Source organism: Bos taurus, chromosome 9 (genome assembly GCF_002263795.3).
Source record: "Bos taurus isolate L1 Dominette 01449 registration number 42190680 breed Hereford chromosome 9, ARS-UCD2.0, whole genome shotgun sequence".
Taxonomy (NCBI): domain Eukaryota; kingdom Metazoa; phylum Chordata; class Mammalia; order Artiodactyla; family Bovidae; genus Bos; species Bos taurus.
The window spans coordinates 87,163,775-87,184,112 of record NC_037336.1 but is presented as its reverse complement, the minus strand read 5'-3'; the positions used below and the strand labels follow the sequence as shown (position 1 = coordinate 87,184,112).

The window sequence follows — 20,338 nt, the reverse complement described above, 5'->3', positions numbered from 1 at the left end:
TAACACTATATTGCAGTGGAAATGAAAAAGTTTGTGTGATTCCCTTTATTGTGAAATTCACTTTATCGCCCTGGTCTGGAACCCAGCCTGCAATGTCTCTGAGGTCTGCCTGTATTTACATGGCTTTTAGTCCACGTTTTCCAGCCTAGAACTAACACTGGGATGGCTGCATGGTAGGGTGAACATATGACCTAGTGTTGGGATATGGTGAAATATACATTTAAAAATCCAGAGAATTTAAAGATCACTCCACAACTGGACTGCATGTTTGTTTAGGAGTGATCTTTAAATTCTCTGTTTCCACAAGAAATAAAGCGTTATCATTGGTTTTATTTAGTCTCATAATGTGGAGGAATGGTGAAATACCATGACTTTTCTCCTGGATTAGAAAACAGGCATGAAGTACTTAACTCTTTTGCAATATTAATTTAAGGATCAGTATAAAGGGAGGACCTGGTAGGCTGCAGTCCATGGGGTCGCTAGGAGTCGGACACAACTGCGTGACTTCACTTTCACTTTTCACTTTCACGCATTGGAGAAGGAAGGGCAACCCACTCCAGTGTTCTTGCCTGGAGAATCCCAGGGACGGGGGAGCCTGGTGGGCTGCTGTCTATGGGGTCGCAGAGAGTCAGACATGACTGAGGCGACTTATAAGCAGCAGCAGCAGCAGCATAAAGGGTTCCCAGGTGGCGCTAGTGGTAAAGAATTGGCCCACCAACGCATGAGACACAGGAGACAAGGATTCCATCCCTGGGTCAGGAAGATCCCCTAGAGATGGAAATAAGGACCCACTCCAGTATTCTTGCTGTGAAATCTTATGGACAGAGGAGCCTGGTGGGCTACAGTCCATGGGGTCACAAAGAATCAAACATGACTCAGTGCCAATAGAGTAATAAATTATGAAGGGAATCAGTCAACGTAAAATTTTGTTCCATTGAAAATACACTGAAGTTGTTTCTCTGGACATAGAAAAAAATCCCTGAGTCCTGTAGTAACAGATGTATTTTTCCAGCAATATCATCATTTGTAAGAATAAGGTCACAATGCAGGGAAAAGTCTAATTTTCCAAAAATTAGAAGAAGACTGAAAGAGTTCTGTTTGTGGAGATCTCTTGTTCAAGTAGTTGAAAGTTTCAGTTCAGGGATTCCGTCACTCAGCACCAAGAGAAACTACGTTTGAAAAAAATAAAGATGTTGAGGAGGATGCTCATCAGATTTGACAAGAGACTCGAGATGGTGCAGCCACTGTGTCATCATAACTGGTAGACAGACTTGAGACTCCTAAGGTCTGATCTCTTGGCTCTAAAGTGAACGCAGGAGAACAAAAGCAGCCAAGCAAACATTGAGTCCTGAGGCCAACAGAGCACCTGTCAGGGGCTTCCTGGGAACACAGTCTCCTGCAGAAAAGAAAGAGGCCTTGGTCCAGGAAGCTGAGGAACTCCTGTCACTTTCCTGGGGCTGTCCCTCCCCAACCTCCCCTCCAGCCCCTCCCTCACTGAGGGGTTCCTATGTCCTCCACCCCCACCCCCACCCCAGGCCCAGCAGCTTCTAGACACCTCCTCCTTCCTTCCTACATCACAGAGTCACCACAGGCCCTGACACCCCCTGCTTAGGCTCAGGACTGGAGCCAGTGAGGAATCAACCTGTTCCCTTTACTCAGGTCCGGATCCTCCCCGAGGTGGGCCTAAAGGACCAGGGAGCATGTCCTCGGAGGAGGGGTGTTGCTTCCTGACAGCCTTGGGGGGCTGCAGGCAAACCTCCTTCCTTCGCTCCCCTCCAGCCTCTGAGCCAGCAGCACACACAGCTCTCAGGACCAGGGTCCCTGCTCCCCATCTCTTCCTGGTCCCTCCTAGCTGGGCGCCTCCACCCCAGCTCAGGCCCACCATCCCCAGGCACCTCTGCACAAGGCAGGGCCTCTCAGTGATGGAGGCTCTGAGTCCCCAGGAGGCTGGTGACCTGCAGGCCACAGGCTGAGTCCGAACTGCTTCTGCTCCAGAAGCACAGCCCTGGCCTTACCTCTTTTCACAGTCTCTCCTGTGGGGCTCCTGCCTTGCCTGCTTGACCCAAGCCACTTCCTGTGAGAACAGGCCTTTGGAGTTGGGTCTGCAAAGGCCTTCCTGCCCCTTCCTCCTGGGATGAGAGCCCGGCCCCTCTCGTCTTGGCCCCTGGGTGGGTCCCCTCCCCGCTGACACATCATGTGGAGCCCCCATGCTGCTCTCAGCCCCCGTGAGTCCTGCCCTCGCCCTGAGTGCCTGCTGTTCTCACACCACCTACCGGGGCCCTGCCAGCCAGCAGTCTGTGCTCACTCAGGGGACTTGGCTGAACCCTTTAAGCATCAATAGGCCCTCAGCCTTCCTGTGCCCCAGCCACCCCTCACTTCCCATTGTCATCTGACAGTGAGGAGCTATCAGAACTGAGGCCTGAGCTTGTCTGAGTTCTTGCTTCAGGTTATATGAGGTCTCACTCACCTGGCTCATTTCCAGGATGAGGAGGTTCAGTGAAGGGCAGGGGTTGCATGGGATTCCCAAATCCAGGAGGAAGGGGTGGGAAGGCGTTTGCAGACCCTACTCCAAAGGCTCTAATATGCAGTGGCATATTAGAAGTGGGTCAAGCAGGCAAGCAGGAGCCCCACAGTAGAGACTGTGGGAAGGGGATAGGCCAGGCCTGTACTCCTGGAACAGCAACAGTTGTGACTCAGCCTGTGGGATTCCCTTCCCTGTCCTCACACTAGGCCCTGTGCCCCCGCCTTCCCTCTGGATTCTGCCCTCAGTACCTCTTCTTGTAAAGGATCCAGGCTACGATGCCCATTATGACAAAACTGACGAGAACCCCAGGGGCGATCCAGGTGACGTGACTGATGGGTGGGGCCGTGGGCTGCACTGTAGGTGGGACTGTGGTCGGTGATGCTGCAAGGAGAGTAAGAGTGAAGCCCTTGTCCAGACCCCAAACTTGGCAAATGCCTCCTCGCTCCCCTGACTCAGGTACTCCTATTATGCAGAAGTTTACACCCATCACATGGAGGCCCCTGAGACAGATCCCCAGGCGAGATGGAGGGAAGAGAGGAGTCCACTCCTCATGGGGCTCTGACAGCTAATGGGGGAGCAGGGTTTCCAACACAGCCACTCAGTCCTGCTGTGACATCAGAGATGGTGACCTGAGGATGGAATCCTCAGGAGCTGACAGCAGAGGTGGTATTGACAGATTTCCAGAAGAAGGATTGGTGACATTTGAAAGAAAATTCTGGAAAGAGGGTACAGTGAAAAATAAATCCCAGAAATCAAAAAGATGTCTACAGGTTTGGGATCAGCAAAAATCCATGTTCAGTTGTCCAAAGGCCTGTGCTGTGAGGAGAGCTATCAGGAGGTAGAAGAAGAAGGAGAATGACAGAGCATCCCGGATCATTGCTCTCCCAGGAACAACTCACCTCTTACGGATCACTTCCTCAAACACACACAGAGACACAAACACACACAGAGGGGTGGGTCCATGTCACCATGAGAGGAGTATCACTTTCTCTTCCTCTTCTCACTTACCCGTGGTCTTCAATATTTCCTTCCATCGCACCATGAAATCCTGAAGCCAACCCCGACAGTCTCCCATGGAGACCTTCTTCAAGAAGTCGGTCACAGCTCTGTCATTCTCCCACTTCTCTTTCATCCATCTGCCTCCAGGGTGATCCACTCTCCAGTGTCCATTCTCCGAATCAAAGTGGAGGATCATTACTCCATTCAAGCCAAACTGCCAAGATCCACTGACGTGTCTGTCATCCTCACAGCGACATGTCATCCTGGCCTGCAGGGTGCGAGGGTCTGCTCCCACCATGGGAAAGAAAGAGCTCAGCCTCTGGGCTTGATAGATTCTTTGCCCCACCTGGGTCCACCTCCCTTGGCCCAGCTAATGTGGCCCTGTGCTCTCCCCAGAGGCCACTCCTTCCACTGGACTACTAGGGAAGGACCAGTATTCAATTATATTTTTTACTTATAAACAGTGAATGTAGCTAAGCCCCTAATCTGGCCCTCCTGTACTTGGACTTTCTAACTCACCTCTGGGCATGTGTTTCTCCATTGTAAAGTCATGCATGTGGTCCTTGATCCAGTCCCTGATGTCTCTCAGTGTTTCGATCTGTGTTTCCCAGGCCTTTATGGTTTTCACTTCTTCTCCCAATACACTTGGGATTATGATCTTTGCATGACCACAATCATAGGAGAGAAAAACCTTTCCGTCCACCTGGCTTTGAATCTCACACCACGGATGTCCAGGTCTGGGCTGAGGATCGACGGTGAAGTCAAAGGAAAGAGAGTGAGCATCTGTGAAAGCAAACCGCAGTGAGGGTGAGGTTGGAAGAAGACCCATAGCCCTCCACCCCAGTTCTGTGAGAGCACAGTAGGACTGCAGGTCTAGGCTGACAGAGCAGGATGGCCCGGCCTGCCCTCCCCAGCCCCTCATCCGGTACGACTGAGGAAGACGAAAAGCCTCAGTCAGGCAAGAAACACCACAACCCTGGATATGCCCCATTTCCACTCTGCTCACAAGCTCCGCACGTGGCACTAACCGACACATGCTTTTCCCAGGGATGGGCCAGGCTGGTTCAGAAGGAAAGGCCTAAACCCAGAGGACTGTCAGCTTCTCTCTGAGTGTCCTGTGAGAGATGCAGAGGGTGAGGGGGCTGTTCCTGAGGAAGCGGATCACAGTCAGTGAGGCTGGGGTTGGGAAGGATGAGCTCAGAACCCAGAGCTGGGGAAGGGAGAGTTTATAATCACAGGTCACTGGGCTTAGCAAGGCTGGGGAGACATGGTGATCTCCCACTAGGACAGGTCTTGGAATCCTGGAGAAAGGCCTGGCCCATCGGGCATGAAAGAGAAAATCCAGAACTTCCGAGGCAGGTGGTAGAGGAGGCGATCCAAGGCTCAGAGAAGTGAATCTGCCAGGGCGGACACGGTGTGAAAGGGCAGGAGAGTGTGCAATCCACCCGCTCCATGGGGAAGCCCGATGGACTCCATGGAGCCTGAGAGGAAGGCGTGGATGAGAAGCATCTCCAACAGCTCAAGGTTGACTTTTGCAGAAGGTCAGGGATGGTGGTAGGAGACCGTGCTCCTGTGGGCTTCTACCAGGAACAGGGATGGAAGTTGTAGAAAAATCAGATTCCAAGTGGGGGGTGCTCTAGGGCCGCAGAAAAGTAGGTGCAGTGGTCAAAGTGATTAGGGAGTCTCAATGCCAGCCAGGGCCTGACTGCAGAGAATATGATACTGGCTCATAGAACAGGGCGATCCTACAGGCAAACAGATGGGCAGGAACCCAGATACAAACTGTACCATAGAAAGAATTAAAGAAAGACAGAACACAAAGCTGGATGATCAGGAAGCCAAAGGCAGCCATTCCTACCAAACACCTGATCCAGGCCCATTTTCCGGATCTGAGCCACTTCTCAGAAGGTGTCACCAGAGAAAGAAGCCATGTTCTAAAGAGGAGGGTCCTTTCATCACCACATCTAGTGCAAAAGTCCTTCCATTCTTTCCCAAAGAGCCACACGGTTATTTACTGGGGTAAGTGAACCTGCAGAAGCAGAAACTACTCTCACATTCACATTGCACCTAGTGTGTTTCTAATATCAGGCACAGGAATCGTAGCATCATCATGGTCCCCTAATTGTTGAAGCCATGCTTGGAGTACCAGGCCATCAGTGGACAGCAGTCCCAGGTTCTGCTTACAGTGGTTATCACTGGGTCCACAGACCACACAGCGGTCATTTCACATGCCCTGGCCTTGTGATAGGCATGGAGACCTGAGTAGCTAGTAGATTATCATGGGGTGAAGACTACTGTAGTAGTCAATTCCAGATTCAAACTTCAGACCCTACTTCCCCATCCCCAATAGTATGTGTGTACAACATCCTGGAGGAAATACAGAGACAGGTACCAATCTACAACCTCTCGAGGGCTGCAGGGGTGTGGTCCCTATCCTATCTCCATTTAATACCACTGTGGCCTTAGGTTTCCTGTAATGGTACAGAAGAAATTCTTGAGGCTTTGCGGACCCTAGGTCTCTGCTGCAACCTGCTGTCCCAGCACAAAAGCAGTCACAATAGGTGAACGATGGGCATGGCTGGAGCTGCTTCTTGGGCAGATGACCCAGCAGAACCGGTGACATCAGAGGTATCTGTGGCCAGAAAGGTGCTACGTGCCATTTTCTATGTGAAGGCTCACAACACAGATCCCGAGTGTTCTGAAGCTAGGCCATGCCACTTGCAGTGGGGAAAGTCACACCATTTAAACGTGGCTCCTGGTGTGGTCCTGGGGCCTGGCAGAGATGAGGCCTCTGGTCAGGGACTGGGGTTGCCCATCGTGATGTGTGCTCATCAACCCCTAGTCATTAGTTCAGCTAGGCCAGCCGTCATAGGACAGAAGTGGTTATGTGTTTTGGCATAAGCAGGGCCACAAGGAACAAACAAGACCCACATCTCTGGCCTAGATGTGAGCCCAGAGTTGTTATATGGCCACTATCCTCTGCTCACACCTGTGGATTCCTGTATGGCACTTTGGACCAAGGTAGCTACTCTGTAATAAAGAAGCGGGGAGCATTAGCCCATAACTGCTGGATGGTTTTTATTTACCTAATAAAAAGTACTGCATGTTGAAGACAAATCATTCTCAACACTAGTGAAAGAAAGCAAAACTTTAAAGGTGAATCAACTACATTACCTTGTAGAAGTTAAGAAAATAAAAAGCAGTTGGTAGTAAGATTGTTAGTTCAAATATGTGTGTTTAAACAATTTTTAAAACTATTTTGTAAAAATATACCTATACCTCAAAAGCTGCTGCTAAGTCGCTTCAGTCGTGTCCGACTCTGTGCGACCCCATAGACGGCAGCCCATCAGGCTCCACCATCCCTGGGATTCTCCAGGTAAGAACACTGGAGTGGATTGCCATTTCCTTCTTCAATGCATGAACGTGAAAAGTGAAAGTGAACTCGCTCAGTCGTGTCCGACTCTTAGTGACCCCATGGACTTCAGCCTACCAGGCTCCTCCATCCATGGGATTTTCCAGGCTGCTGAAGGGAAGTAGGTAATTTCTCTACTATTCTCTGGTCCTTTCTTACTACTGCTGAAGGGAAGTAGGCCACTTCTCTACTGTTCTCAGCCATGAAGGATCAGCAGACCCCTTCTGAATTGCTCTCTAGTCCCTTCTTACTCCTGCTGAAGGGAAGTAGGCCCCTTCCCTGCTGCACTCGGCCCTTGAAGACCAGCAGGTCCCTTCTCTGCTGCTCTCTGGTCCCTGTTTACTACTGCTGAAGGGAAGGAGGTCCCTTCCCTGAGACTCTCTGGTCCCTGTTTACTACTGCTGAAGGGAAGGAGGTCCCTTCCCTGAGACTCTCTGGTCCCTTCTTACTACTGCAAAAGGGAAGTAGGTCCCTTCCATACTCCTCTCGGCTCTTGAAGGACCAGCAGGTCCCTCCCTACTGCTCTCTGGTCCCTCCTTACTACTGCTGAGGGAAGTAGGTCCCTTCCCTGAGACTCTCTGGTCCCTTCTTACTACTGCTGAGGGAAGTAGGCCACTTCCCTACTTCACTCAGCCCTTGAAGGACCAGCAGGTTCCCTTCCCTATTGCTCTCTGGTTCCTTCTTGCTACTGCAGAGGGAAGTAGGCCACTTCCCTACTTCACTTGGCCCTTGAAGGACCAGCAGGTTCCCTTCCCCTGAGACTCTCTGGTCCCTTCTTACTACTGCTGAAGGGAAGTAGGCCCCTTCCCTACTGCCACTCTGGCTCTGTGAAGACCAGCAGGGTCCCTCCCTACTGCTCTCTGGGTCCTTTCTTCAACTACTGCTGAGGGAAGATAGGTCCCTTCCCTGAGACTCTCTGGTCCCTCCTTACTACTGCCTGAGGGGCAGTAGCCCCCTACATACTGTTTTGGCAAAAGAGGAGTGGCAGGTCCTCCTTATGACTCCTTGGTCCCTTCTACTGGGGCTAAAGGGAAGTAGGTAATTTCCCTACTGTTCTTCTGGTCCCTTCTTATACTGCTGAAGGGAGTAGGCCCCTTCCCTACTGCACTCGGCCCTTGAAGGACCAGGAGGTTCCCTTCCCTATTGCTCTCTGGTCCCTTCTTACTACTGCTGAGGGAAGTAGGCCACTTCCCTACTTCACTCGGCCCTTGAAGGACCAGCAGGTTCCCTTCCCTATTGCTCTCTGGTCCCTTCTTACTACTGCTGAGGGAAGTAGGCCACTTCCCTACTTCACTCGGCCCTTGAAGGACCAGCAGGTTCCCTTCCGTATTGCTCTCTGGTCCCTTCTTACTACTGCTGAGGGAAGTAGGCCACTTCTCTACTGTTCTCAGCCGTGAAGGATCAGCAGGTCCCTTCTGAACTGCTCTCTGGTCCCTCCTTACTACTGCTGAGGGGAGTAGCCCCCTTACATACTGTTCTTGGCAAAAGAAGGAGTGGCAGGTCCTTCCTTATGACTCTTTGGTCCCTGCTTACTGGGGCTAAAGGGAAGTAGGTAGTTTCCCTACTGTTCTCTGGTCCTTTCTTACTCCTGCTGAAGGGAAGTAGGCCCCTTCCCTGCTGCACTCGGCCCTTGAAGACCAGCAGGTCCCTTCTCTGCTGCTCTCTGGTCCCTCCTTACTATTGCTGAGGGAAGTAGGTCCCTTCCCTGAGCCTCTCTGGTCCCTTCTTACTACTGCAGAAGGGAAGTAGGCCCCTTCCCTACACCTCTCGGCCCTTGAAGGACCAGCAGGTTCCCTTCCTTATAGCTCTCTGGTTCCTTCTTACTACTGCTGAGGGAAGTAGGCCCCTTTCCTGCTGCTCTCGGCCCTTGAAGGACCAGCAGGTCCCTTCCCTATTGCTCTCTGGTCCCTCCTTACTACTGCTGAGGGGAGTAGCCCCCTTACATACTGTTCTTGGCAAAAGAAGGACTGGCAGGTCCTTCCTTATGACTCTCTGGTCTCTTCTTACTGGGGCTAAAGGGAAGTAGGTAATTTCCCTACTGTTCTCTGGTCCTTTCTTACTACTGCTGAAGGGAAGTTGGTCCCTTCCCTGCTGCTCTCTGGTCCCTGTTTACTCCTGCTGAAGGGAAGGAGATCCCTTCCCTGAGACTCTCTGGTCCCTTCTTACTACTGCAAAAGGGAAGTAGGCCTCTTCCCTACTCCTCTCAGCTCTTGAAGGACCAGCAGGTCCCTTCCCACTGCTCTCTGGTCCCTCCTTACTACTGCTGAGGGAAGTAGGTCCCTTCCCTGAGACTCTCTGGTCCCTTCTTACTACTGCTGAAGGAAGTAGGCCCCTTCCCTACTGCACTCGGCCCTTGAAGGACCAGCAGGTTCCCTTCCCTATTGCTCTCTGGTCCCTTCTTACTACTGCTGAGGGAAGTAGGCCACTTCTCTACTGTTCTCAGCCATGAAGGATCAGCAGGTCCCTTCTGAACTGCTCTCTGGTCCCTCCTTACTACTGCTGAGGGGAGTAGCCCCCTTACATACTGTTCTTGGCAAAAGAAGGAGTGGCAGGTCCTCCCTTATGACTCTTTGGTCCCTTCTTACTGGGGCTAAAGGGAAGTAGGTAATTTCCCTACTGTTCTCTGGTCCTTTCTTACTACTGCTGAAGGGAAGTAGGTCCCTTCCCTGCTGCTCTCTGGTCCCTGTTTACTCCTGCTGAGGGAAGTAGGTCCCTTCCCTGAGCCTCTCTGGTCCCTTCTTACTACTGCTGAAGGGAAGTAGGCCCCTTCCCTACACCTCTCGGCCCTTGAAGGACCAGCAGGTTCCCTTCCTTATAGCTCTCTGGTTCCTTCTTACTACTGCTGAGGGAAGTAGGCCACTTCCCTACTTCACTCGGCCCTTGAAGGACCAGCAGGTTCCCTTCCCTATTGCTCTCTGGTCCCTTCTTACTACTGCTGAGGGAAGTAGGCCACTTCTCTACTGTTCTCAGCCATGAAGGATCAGCAGGTCCCTTCTGAACTGCTCTCTGGTCCCTCCTTACTACTGCTGAGGGGAGTAGCCCCCTTACATACTGTTCTTGGCAAAAGAAGGAGTGGCAGGTCCTTCCTTATGACTCTCTGGTCTCTTCTTACTGGGGCTAAAGGGAAGTAGGTAATTTCCCTACTGTTCTCTGGTCCTTTCTTACTACTGCTGAGGGAAGTAGGCCCCTTCCCTACACCTCTCGGCCCTTGAAGGACCAGCAGGTTCCCTTCCTTATAGCTCTCTGGTTCCTTCTTACTACTGCTGAGGGAAGTAGGCCCCTTTCCTGCTGCTCTCGGCCCTTGAAGGACCAGCAGGTCCCTTCCCTATTGCTCTCTGGTCCCTTCTTACTACTGCAAAAGGGAAGTAGGCCTCTTCCATACTCCTCTCGGCCCTTGAAAGACCAGCAGGTCCCTTCCCACTGCTCTCTGGTCCCGTCTTACTACTTAGGGAAGTAGGTCCCTTCCCTACAGCTCTCTGGAACATTCTTACTACTGCTGAAGGGAAGGAGGTCCCTTCCCTACTGCTCTCTGGTCCCTTCTTACTACTGCTGAAGGAATAGGTCCCTTCTCTACTGCTCTAGGCCCTTGAAGGACCAGCGCTCTTTATCATGGATCAGTTAACACCAGCAGGGTGGCCGGGGTAGGAGCTATTCACCTTTCAAGGGCTCAGGCCAGGTGGGCAGCATCAGGTGGCCTGGATTCTCCTGGGTGGTAGAGGCAGGCACTCACAGCAGGATGGATGTGCAGGGTGGTCTCCCTGGGATGGGGATCCGGCAGGCCGCCGCCAGTACCGCTTGGGTCCGCTAGGCTGCCTGCCGCCCCAGCGCCCCTTGGCCCCAGAACTCCCACGCACTGTATCAGTGTTTGGGCTTGAGCTGTCCTGTCCTGGCAAAGTAGATTCTGAAGTTACGACACTAAATGCACCTCAACTTGACAGTAACTTCAAAAAGCTTCACATCTTAGAGTTGAAACAAAGGAAAAGTTGCCATCCAGAAATCAAGGAAGGAAAACTTCAGCCTTGGACAAAACGACCAGCGGAGGAACCCATTTATGATCCTGTACATGCAGCTCCAGCCATGTCTACACGTGTGTTTTATATCAGCCTAGGGGTTTGCTGTCCAGGTATATTTCTTGTAGTACTAGTATTAGCTGTTTTGCATGTTCATAGTGTGAAAAGGATTGAACTGGGAGATCGCATCAGCACCAGCAGTAGTTCCCAAGGGCTGTCTCAGTCCCAGTCGTTCCCAGATGTCTCGGTATGTGAGAGGCAACACATCCAACAATACAACTCCCATCTCCAGTTATCCGACCTTGTGGCTACAGGAGTACGACTTGAGAAGTGTCGCTCTTTTGGAGGCCAGAGCTTAGGTGAATGATATCAAAATATCTATCCAGGGAGAGGAACTCAAAAGATGTACTCTAAGAAGGTACCTTTTGGTGTACTTCCCATGGGGTTTATGTAGATGCAAAAGATCCAGATAAAGAGCAACAAGCATTTGTAAAAACAGTTAGAGTTCGAGCTTGTGAAATTCAGCTGATAGCGATGCTCCCTGAAAGCTGAGAGCTATGAGATCTTCATCACAGAAATCTTCCTATTAGCCACGTGTGAACAGAAGAAGCGGAAAAGCCCATGGTGGACTGCCTTACATTAACTGGGGGTATCTTAAATTGTTTTTACGACAGTGCAAATATGTAGAGACCAATAGTCTGCAGGCAACTTCTCAACAAAACCTAGTTCACATGGCTGCTCAGATTACCTGTGGAATGAGCTACCTGGTCAGAAGAGAAGTCTTCCACAAAGACCTGGCAGCTAGGATCACTGTCATTGATGACAACTTCAAGTTAAGAGCAAAGCCACTCCCTCTCCAGAGTCTTGTTCCCCATGGACTCTCACTGTCTGGGGAACAACAAAAACACGGGATCGATGGATGGCTTTTGAAAGTCTGGTTAAAAATGAGTTCTCCATCCTTCCCTGGTGATCCAGTGGCTAAGACTCCACACTCCCAATGCAGGGGCGTGGGTTTGATCCCTGGTCGGGGAACTGGATCCTGCATGCCACAACTAAGAAGTCAGCATGCTGCTACTAAAAGAGCCCACGTGTTTATGACTCTGGCCAAATGCCCTAAGTGGACATCTACCCATTTGATGTGGCCCAGTACCTGAAAGAGGGTTACCAAATAGCCCAGATTATCAACTGTCCTGATGAACTATTTGCTGTATTGGCTTGTGCTGGGCCTTCGATCCAGAGTTCCAGCAGCTGGCCCGGTGTCTCACAGAGCTGCATGAAGCCCTGGGGGCCTGTGTCTGACTCTCCTCTCACAGTCCCCCAGCATCAGGAGGAAGGTGCCTGTCGAGGCCCACTTGGAGCCAGCTAGTCACATACATCACCCAGCATCACAGAAGCACGTTTGTCTTCCAGAACACATGCCTTAGGAATGCTTTAGCATCTGAACTTTCGAAGACAGATTTAATGATGTGGAATACTTTCTCAATATCACTTTTATTAGCTTGAACTGAAAATGTTTATGTAAATTTTTTACACATAGTTGCCTTTGAGGTCAGAGAAGGCAATGGCACCCCACTCCAGTACTCTTGCCTGGAAAATCCCATGGATATATATTTATGATATATATACATGCACATGTATATACATACATACATACCCTGCATATAAGTTAAATAAGCAGGGTGACAATTTACAGCCTTGACAGACTCCTTTTCCTATTTGGAACCAGTCTGTTGTTCCATGTCCAGTTCTAACTGTTGCTTCCTGACCTGCCTACAGGTTTCTCAAGAGGCAGGTCAGGTGGTCTGGTATTCCCATCTCTTTCAGAATTTTCCACAGTTGATTGTGATCCACACAGTCAAAGGCTTTGGCATAGTCAATAAAGCAGAAATAGATGTTTTTCTGAAACTCTCTTGCTTTTAGGATGATGCAGCGGATGTTGGCAATTTGATCTCTGGTTCCTCTGCCTTTTCTAAAACCAGCTTGAACATGTGGAAATTCAAGGTTCAGTATTGCTGGAGCCTGGCGCAGGAGAGCGGCGGCTGCGCGGCGGCTGCGACGGCGCAGAAGGGCAGATCATGGGCTTGGGTTTTCAGGGCGGCTCTGGGTCCCTTTCCCGGGCTCCAGGACTCCCACTTCCCAGGGCCGGGCTGAGCCCTGGCGGGCCTCAACAGCATTTCCTGTACGTTCTGGCCCCGTTTTCTCCCAAAGTCCCCGCATTACTGCTTCACCAAGGCACCCCTGTTCTCGCCCGGAGAGCCCGCAAGTAGCCCGGGGGAGCCACCGAGGTGTAAAGGACCCAGGGGAGGGAAAAGAGGAGAGGGCGGCGGCACCACCCCTTAAGAAGTTTCGCGAACCCGCGCGCACCCAACTTCCCCGCGCCGCGCCCCCGCCCCGCGCAGGTTCATCCCGGAACTCACCGCCGGGCGTCCCGCTGAACCAGACAATGAGAAGCAAGTCCAGGAAGCCAAGACGGGTCTCAGGGCCACCTATCTCTCCCTTTGCCATCTGGATCTCGATTTTGCAGGAGTGGAGGACGGCAGGTCAGAGGAGCGGATCCTTTCTGGGGAGGCAGACACTGCACTTCTGGGGCCTCCGGCTTGCTCCGCCCGGACGCCCCGCCCCAGGCAAGGCCCGCGCAGTCATTAACCTGGGGCTTCCCCAGACTGCTAGCTCGCGACCAGAGTGTTGCCACTTCCTCCTCTTCCCACTTGTTTGAACGATTCGCGGTCTGATAGCCAGAATATTCCTAGTTAGATCATTTTGTCATTTTGGTCTTCCTAATTAATAGAAATTGATCAGAGGTCGTCAGGGAAGAATTTCTGGCAAGAAGGTCATGGAGGGGCGAGCTCAGGGCTTCCTGCTTCCCTATCTTGAGCTTGCCTTGGATGATCACTGACCTCTTCATTGTATTGAGTTTCCTTAGGGTTTTCCATACCATCTTATGAAAACTTGAAGAAACTTTTCAGCCAACTCAGTTATTGTTTCCGGTGCCAGTTCAGGTGGCAAACTTAATTGATAAACGTCGTCTGTGTCCTGACCGTTCCACTGACCTGCCCTTCTCTCACCCTCTCCCTCTCCTCCAGCTTCCTGAGTCCCATAGACACAACAGTATTGAAATTAGGCCAGTTCATCACTCTGCAAGTTTGCTTCTGTCCCATTTGTTTATTTTTTCCTTCAAAATTTCAATGCCAATGCATTTTGAAGAGGATTCTGTGTAATTCTACAGGTTGTGTGCCCTCCTTTTTTTTTTTTTTGTATAATTGTACAACTTTGGAAATTACATAAGTTATAATGATCCAGTATTATTTGTCATTCAAAAAAAAAAAAAAAACTAACTTTCTCTTCCTCCCAGCAACCATCTAAGGGGAATTAAAGTTCCTGACAGAAGGCCCGTTCAAGATGGCTTCTACTCTGGTAGAAACAGAAAACAAAAAGATGAGGAAAAGCAATAAAGAAATGGGTCCTCATCAAACTTACATACTTTTGCACAGCAAAGGAAACCATAAAACAAAAAAGGCTAACTACAGACTGGGAGAAAAGACTTGCAAATGATGCAGCTGACAAGGGCTTAATTTCCAAAATATATGAAAAACTGTTACAACTCAGTAATAAAAACAGGGAACCCAATTAAAGAATGGACAGAAGATCTAAATAGACATTTCTCCAAAGAAGGCATACACATGGCCAATAGGCATGTGAAAAGATGCTCAATATCAATATTTATTATTTTTAATTAATTAAAAATTTTATTTTATATTGATTGGAGTATATAGTTGATTAAAAATGTGTGTTAGTTTCAGGTGTATAGCAAAGTGATTCAATTAAACATATACATGTATCTATTTTTTTACAAATTCTCTTCCCATTTATGTTATTATAGAATATTGAGCAGAGTTCCCTATGCCACACAGTAAGTACTTGTTGGTGATCTATTTTAAGTATGGTAGTGTGCATATGTCAATCCTAAACTCCCAGTTTCTCTCTCTCCATCACCTATCACCTCTGGATATATGCCCAGGAGTGGGATTGCTGTATCATATGGTAGCTCTGAACCTGCCTGCAATGCAGGAGACCTGGGTTTAATCCCTGGGTCAGGTCCTGACCCAGACAGTAGGAGCCATTTGGCTTTTTAACAAGTAGGATAGGCGTTTTATAAGGAGAGTGAGTAGGGCACAAGAGACCCTGATGCAGTAGCTTAGAGATGTTGGGTTTTAATCCCTGTTGATGTATTTGGGAAATAGGATATTGAGGTTGATTGGGAAACTTTGTTGGATCTTTTAGACAAATATAAATGGGAGTATGGTGGGAGTATCCCAGACTATAGGGTTTACAGATGAGGAGGGTAATGGGGGAGGTGAAGAAATAGTAGGTTCGAGAAGGAGTAGCCAGGCCAGGTCAGGAGAAAGATTTGGAACAGTGACAAAAGCCTAGAATTTGAAGAGTAGATCCCTTCCAAGGATTGGAGTGGGGCATTTTGGGAGTATGAGGAAAGAATGAGAGAAAGGGGTATTTTGAAGTGTGCAAGGCAGAGGCTTGGTAATCTGTGGTGTAGGCACTAAACCGTCAACCCCACGACAGAGATCTGAAAGACTAGTTTTTCTGGAATAAGCAGGTGTGGCAGAACAGGTGGCCCCTGTGTTGATAAGAAAAGAGATGGGCTTCCCTGCCACTGTGAGATACCCTGGACTCCGTAAAGGTGATGAGAGTTGGGGCCTGGGGCTCTGGGCACCTTCAGTCTTCATCAGCCGGTCCAAGGAGCCTGGGCAGAGCTGGGTCTGAGGACTCCTGCTCGGGACTGGGAGGAGATGTCCGGATCCCTAGAGAGGATTAGGGCAGTCCACCTTCCAATGTCCCTTTATGCCACAATTAGAACATGGACCCGGAGGGGACCTGGGCTTTGGGCATGAGCGGGCCCAGTGCCCTTCTTTACTGCACTTGTAACAGGGCCTAGATGATTTCTTTTCTCTATCAGAGGATTAAGGTTTGGAGCTGTGTAGAGCAGAGGTTCAGAGATGATATTTAGCCTAATCTCTTTGAGCGTTTACTAGTTTTGCCTGTTCTTCCCATTTATTGAAAAATTTTAAAGCCAAATTTAAAAGATCTCGTTGAGAGGTTTGCGGGCCTTCCTCTCTGCCTTTTTTTAGCTTTTTTTGAATGTCTGGGGACGATTGGGAATCAAATGGGTATTCAGGACAATAGTACCTTCTTTTGAAGTTGGATCTAATTTTGTATATTTTTGTGGGGACAGAATTCTAGCTAGGTTAACAGAACAATGCCTTCTGTTAACCTAGCTAGAATTTGTGCTGCATTTTCATCTGGTCTTTGAGTTATTTCTCTGAGTGTATCAAAGTTAACAGCCTTATGTCCTGCTTTTTGGAGGGCTGTAGTAAGGCAAGTCACCGTGTGATTATGGGCTATTTACCCCAGATGCCCTGCCTGGTAGGCCCAGTCAGGGTTGTCCCTGGGAATGGCAGCTAGGTCTACAGGTTTAGTACCATCAGTTTGATGTATTTCATGGGCATGAGCCTGAGAAGCTTGACAGACTTGTTCTTCCTCTTCTAGGAGGAGGGTAGAAGACAGTCTAGTGTAAATATCATGCCAGGTCAAGTCATAAGACTGGGTGAAGTATTTAAATTATTTTAAATAAAAGTGTCCCTTGAGAGTCCCTTGGACAGCAAGGAGATCTAACCGGTCCATCCTAAAGGAAATCAATCCTGAACATTCATTGGAAGGACTGACGCTGAAGCTGAAACTCCAATACTTTGGCCACCTGAAGAGAAGAACTAACTCATTGGAAAAGACCCTGATGCTGGGAAAGATTGAAGGCAGGAGGAGAAGGGGATGCCAGAGGATGAGATGGTTGGATAGCATCACCGACTCAATGGACATGCATCTGAATAAGCTCCGAGAGTTGGTGATGGACAGGGAAGCCCCGCATGCTACAGTCCATGGGGACTCAAAGAGTCAGATATGACTGAGCGACTAAACTGAACTGAAACAAGTGTCAGGGTCAGAGGAAAAAGAGCCAAGACGTTTCTTGATTTGAGATAAATCGGAGAGGGAGAATGAGATGTGTACCCGAACAATGCCTTCTGTACCAGCCACCTCTACTAAGGGAAGGAGGGGAGCAGGAGGGATTCAGGGTCCTGTTTCTTTAAGGCCCTTTGCAGCCAGGTGTGAGGAGGGGATTTAGGGAGGTCAGGATGGGACTTGAGACTCTGGTAGCAGGGATGGATCAAAGCCCCAGAGCCCCTTCCAAACAGGCCTGGAGGGAGGGTGAGAAGTGGTGGCAGCCTGCACCTGAGAGCAAGAGGAGAGGGGGAACCTAAGGTGGAGGTTGGGGAACCGGGTCTGCTACGGTGGGATTAGAGGCGATTGGAGGTGCACTGTGGTCAGAAGGGTCAAAAGAAGAGGAGGAAAAATCCAAAAAGGGATCAGGAGATGTAGTATTGGGGGGAAGTGGCCCAGGATAGGCTAAAAGTATTTGAGAAGTAGAACAGGAGAGGGCCTGGGTGGAAAGCAAAGAAAGCCTGAACATAAGGGATCTCTGACTACTTGCCATTGCGGCAGCCAAAGTTACAGAGGTCCCGTAAAGAACTGGAATGGAGAGTTCTGTTTTCTGGCCATTGGAACCTAATATCCAGTTGAGACTGTGGCCAGACAGCGTTAGAGTGATAAGGGAGCCGTGTTGGCCTTATCTCTCCTGGAAAACCCAAGATTTTTAGGTTTTGGAGAAGGCAGCCTAAAGGGGTAGATTTTGTAGGTTGGGACTGAGAATTTCCCATTATAGATGAATACGGAGGGAGGGCAAACTAGGGCGAGAGAAAAACGAGGAGAAAGGTCTCAGAGAAAAGGCATATCCACTCTCATGGGCTTCTCAGATAGCCTGACAGCAGCAGGATCTACCTTGAAATCAGTTCAGTTCAGTCATTCAGTCGTATCCGACTCTTTGTGACCCCATGGACTGCAGCACGCCAGGCTTCCCTGTCCATCACCAACTCCCAGAGTTTATTCAAACTCATGTCCATCGAATCCGTGATGCCATCCAACCACCTCCTCCTCTGTCATCCCCTTCTCCTCCTGCCTTTAATCTTTCCCAGCATCAGGGTATTTTCAAATAAGTCAGTTCTTCACATCAGATGGCCAAATGATTGGAGTTTCAGCTTCAGCATCAGTTCTTCCAATGAATATTCAGGATTGATTTCCTTTAGGATGGACCAGTTAGATCTCCTTGCTGTCCAAGGGACTCTCAAGAGTCTTCTCCAACACCACACGACGGTTCAAAAGCACCAATTCTTCGGTGCTCAGCTATTTTATTTTTTTGAAGTGGGCGTCCCCTATTGCAAAGTGAGACCAGAGCCCAAGGGCTGAGGGGATCCTTTGCCTAGCTCTAGGGCTTCAAAAACCAGACCAGAGAAAGAGGATCCCAGAGAGCAGGAATTCACTCACCCCTGCAGCTGATGAAATTAGAGCCTGCGTGTGGATGTCAATCCAGGAAGGCAAGTGGAGAGTCCCATCCTGGGGACTCCCTTCGGTTTCTTAGCAAGGTCCAAGGGAGGGAACTACCAGAGGTGGGCTCAGGAGAGGAGCCCACCTGGCCGCAGTGGGTCTTCCCTCCCATGTGTCAGTACCAGAAACGTAAGGCAAGCGCGATGAAAAAGAGAGTGAGCCAGGCATTCAAGCAGAGAAAGATTTATTATAGGAAGAAAGAAAGAAAGTGACTGGCTATAGAGAGAAACCAGTGCTCTCTTTTTACAGCCAACCCTTCTTCTACCCTGTCGATGGGAAATTGTGCCCTGGAGGAAGGGGGCCTCAGTTTATCTTTAGCCTGCAGCTGGGGTCTTATGGTCACTTAGTCGAAGGGGTCTCACAGTCGGGTGGTCATGTAGTCTTGAGAAACTGGCACCAGCAGGGAAAACAGGATATCGCCTTAAGGAAGGTACAGTCTGCCCCCAGGGCAATGTGGCCACTGTGACTTCATCCCTTGTTTGTCAGGGCACCATAATGGGCCATACTTTAACAATATGCTATAAGCCCCTTGCGAACTGTAGCATGTGCAATGTTCTTCTAAGTTGGATCCCATCGCAGAGGCCTATACATACATGTTCACGCTTATTATGGGGGGGCCTCCCTTTTTGACCTCCAAGAAGCCTTCCTGAACATGTGCACACAGGGAAGTCTTCCTTAACCTCAGGAGTGGGCACCTTATCTCTGCTTCAGCAGAGCTCGACTTTTGCCATTAACTTTGTCCTTGGAGTGAGAACAAAGCTTGAATTTTATTCCACCTGACAAATACCAGGTGTCCAGCCCAGAGGCCCACTGTTGCCTACCTCACCAGAACCCGGGTCGGTACCACTTCTGGGGACACACCCCTAACAGAAGCACAGGACCTGGAAAGGCAGGAGGGGCTGCAGCTTCAGGCCTGGCCTCCCATCCCTGTGGCCTTAGGTGAAGCTGAGGCTCCTGCCACTGCCTTGTCTTTGGAGCACGGCTGCACGATGCCTTTTCTCTCTCCTGGAACTGGTCATCGTTCTGCAGAGCTGGGTCCCCTCAGCCAAGGAGGAGGGAACTCTGCCTTGGTGGAGGAAGAAGATGAGTCTTTCTCATCCTTCCCTCAATCTTCTGAGCCAGGTGCTTGGGGCTTTGCCTGTTTCTTTCTTCAGATGTGTGTGTGTCTGTCTGTCTAATTTCCAGGTGTGTTTAGAGGGGCCTGTAGATTAGCCAGGAGGTACCAGGGAAGTTGTCCCCTCCCAGTGTTTGAGAGAGAGCCTGGCGCTCTGTCAACAGAAATAACCAAAAAACAATTTATAATAAGAATAGAAAAGAGTTCTATTGGAGCCAAACAAACAGCTAGCCCAGTAGCCAGCTTTCAGATTACTCTGAGAACGTGCTCCAGAGAAGTAGGGTTTTTTGCACAGTCTTATATCTTGTCAGAACAAAGAACATTGAAGAAGTGAGGCTTATATTTCTCCAATGATTCAAAAAAGAACAGACCAGCATGTACACATCCAGTCAGTACAGCCTTGGCCCCTGGGAAGGGCGTCTTACCATCAGAGAAGGACCAGCATTGGAATCCCAGGAGGAAGGGCATTTAATTCTTCATTTTTAGCATGGACATTCTTTACTTCTGGTCAGGGTGTCCTTTTCCCTAGTAATTAAAGCAGACGTACAAAGTTTGTTTGATAGGCCACAACCAGGCTATCTTAACTAACATAAAATTCAAGTGAACTCATGTATAAGCCAGAATGGCTTCCCTATATCCCAATATGTGAAAATCTCTTTCATCACTACTCTGGAATCTTGCCTCTTAGACCCCAAGGTAGATCCCTCCTCGCACTGCGCCTCTCTCTGGATCTTCTGGAAAGCAGACCCTTGGTTTATAACTCCTCCCTC

At 49.7% G+C, this 20,338-nt stretch overlaps 1 protein-coding gene, 1 long non-coding RNA gene and 1 pseudogene across 2 annotated transcripts; 1 reads left to right on the top strand and 2 right to left on the bottom strand.

The window, feature by feature from the left end:
- Positions 1-999: 999 nt before the first annotated feature.
- ULBP17 (UL16-binding protein 17) lies at positions 1,000-13,496 on the bottom strand. Its single transcript, NM_001168613.1, is given in 5 exon segments — positions 1,000-1,396; positions 2,773-2,905; positions 3,533-3,808; positions 4,043-4,306; positions 13,363-13,496. Coding segments are annotated over 5 exon segments (948 nt in total). The 5' UTR covers positions 13,451-13,496; the 3' UTR covers positions 1,000-1,209.
- LOC112448076 (tyrosine-protein kinase RYK-like) lies at positions 10,539-12,162 on the top strand (annotated as a pseudogene).
- A 5,125-nt stretch (positions 13,497-18,621) lies between the features above and the next one.
- Positions 18,622-20,082, bottom strand: LOC132346136 (uncharacterized). Its single transcript, XR_009495873.1, has 2 exons — positions 19,994-20,082; positions 18,622-19,722 (listed from the first exon to the last, which is right to left on the bottom strand). It is a non-coding gene; the product is annotated as an uncharacterized lncRNA (long non-coding RNA).
- Between the last annotated feature and the right edge of the window lie 256 nt (positions 20,083-20,338).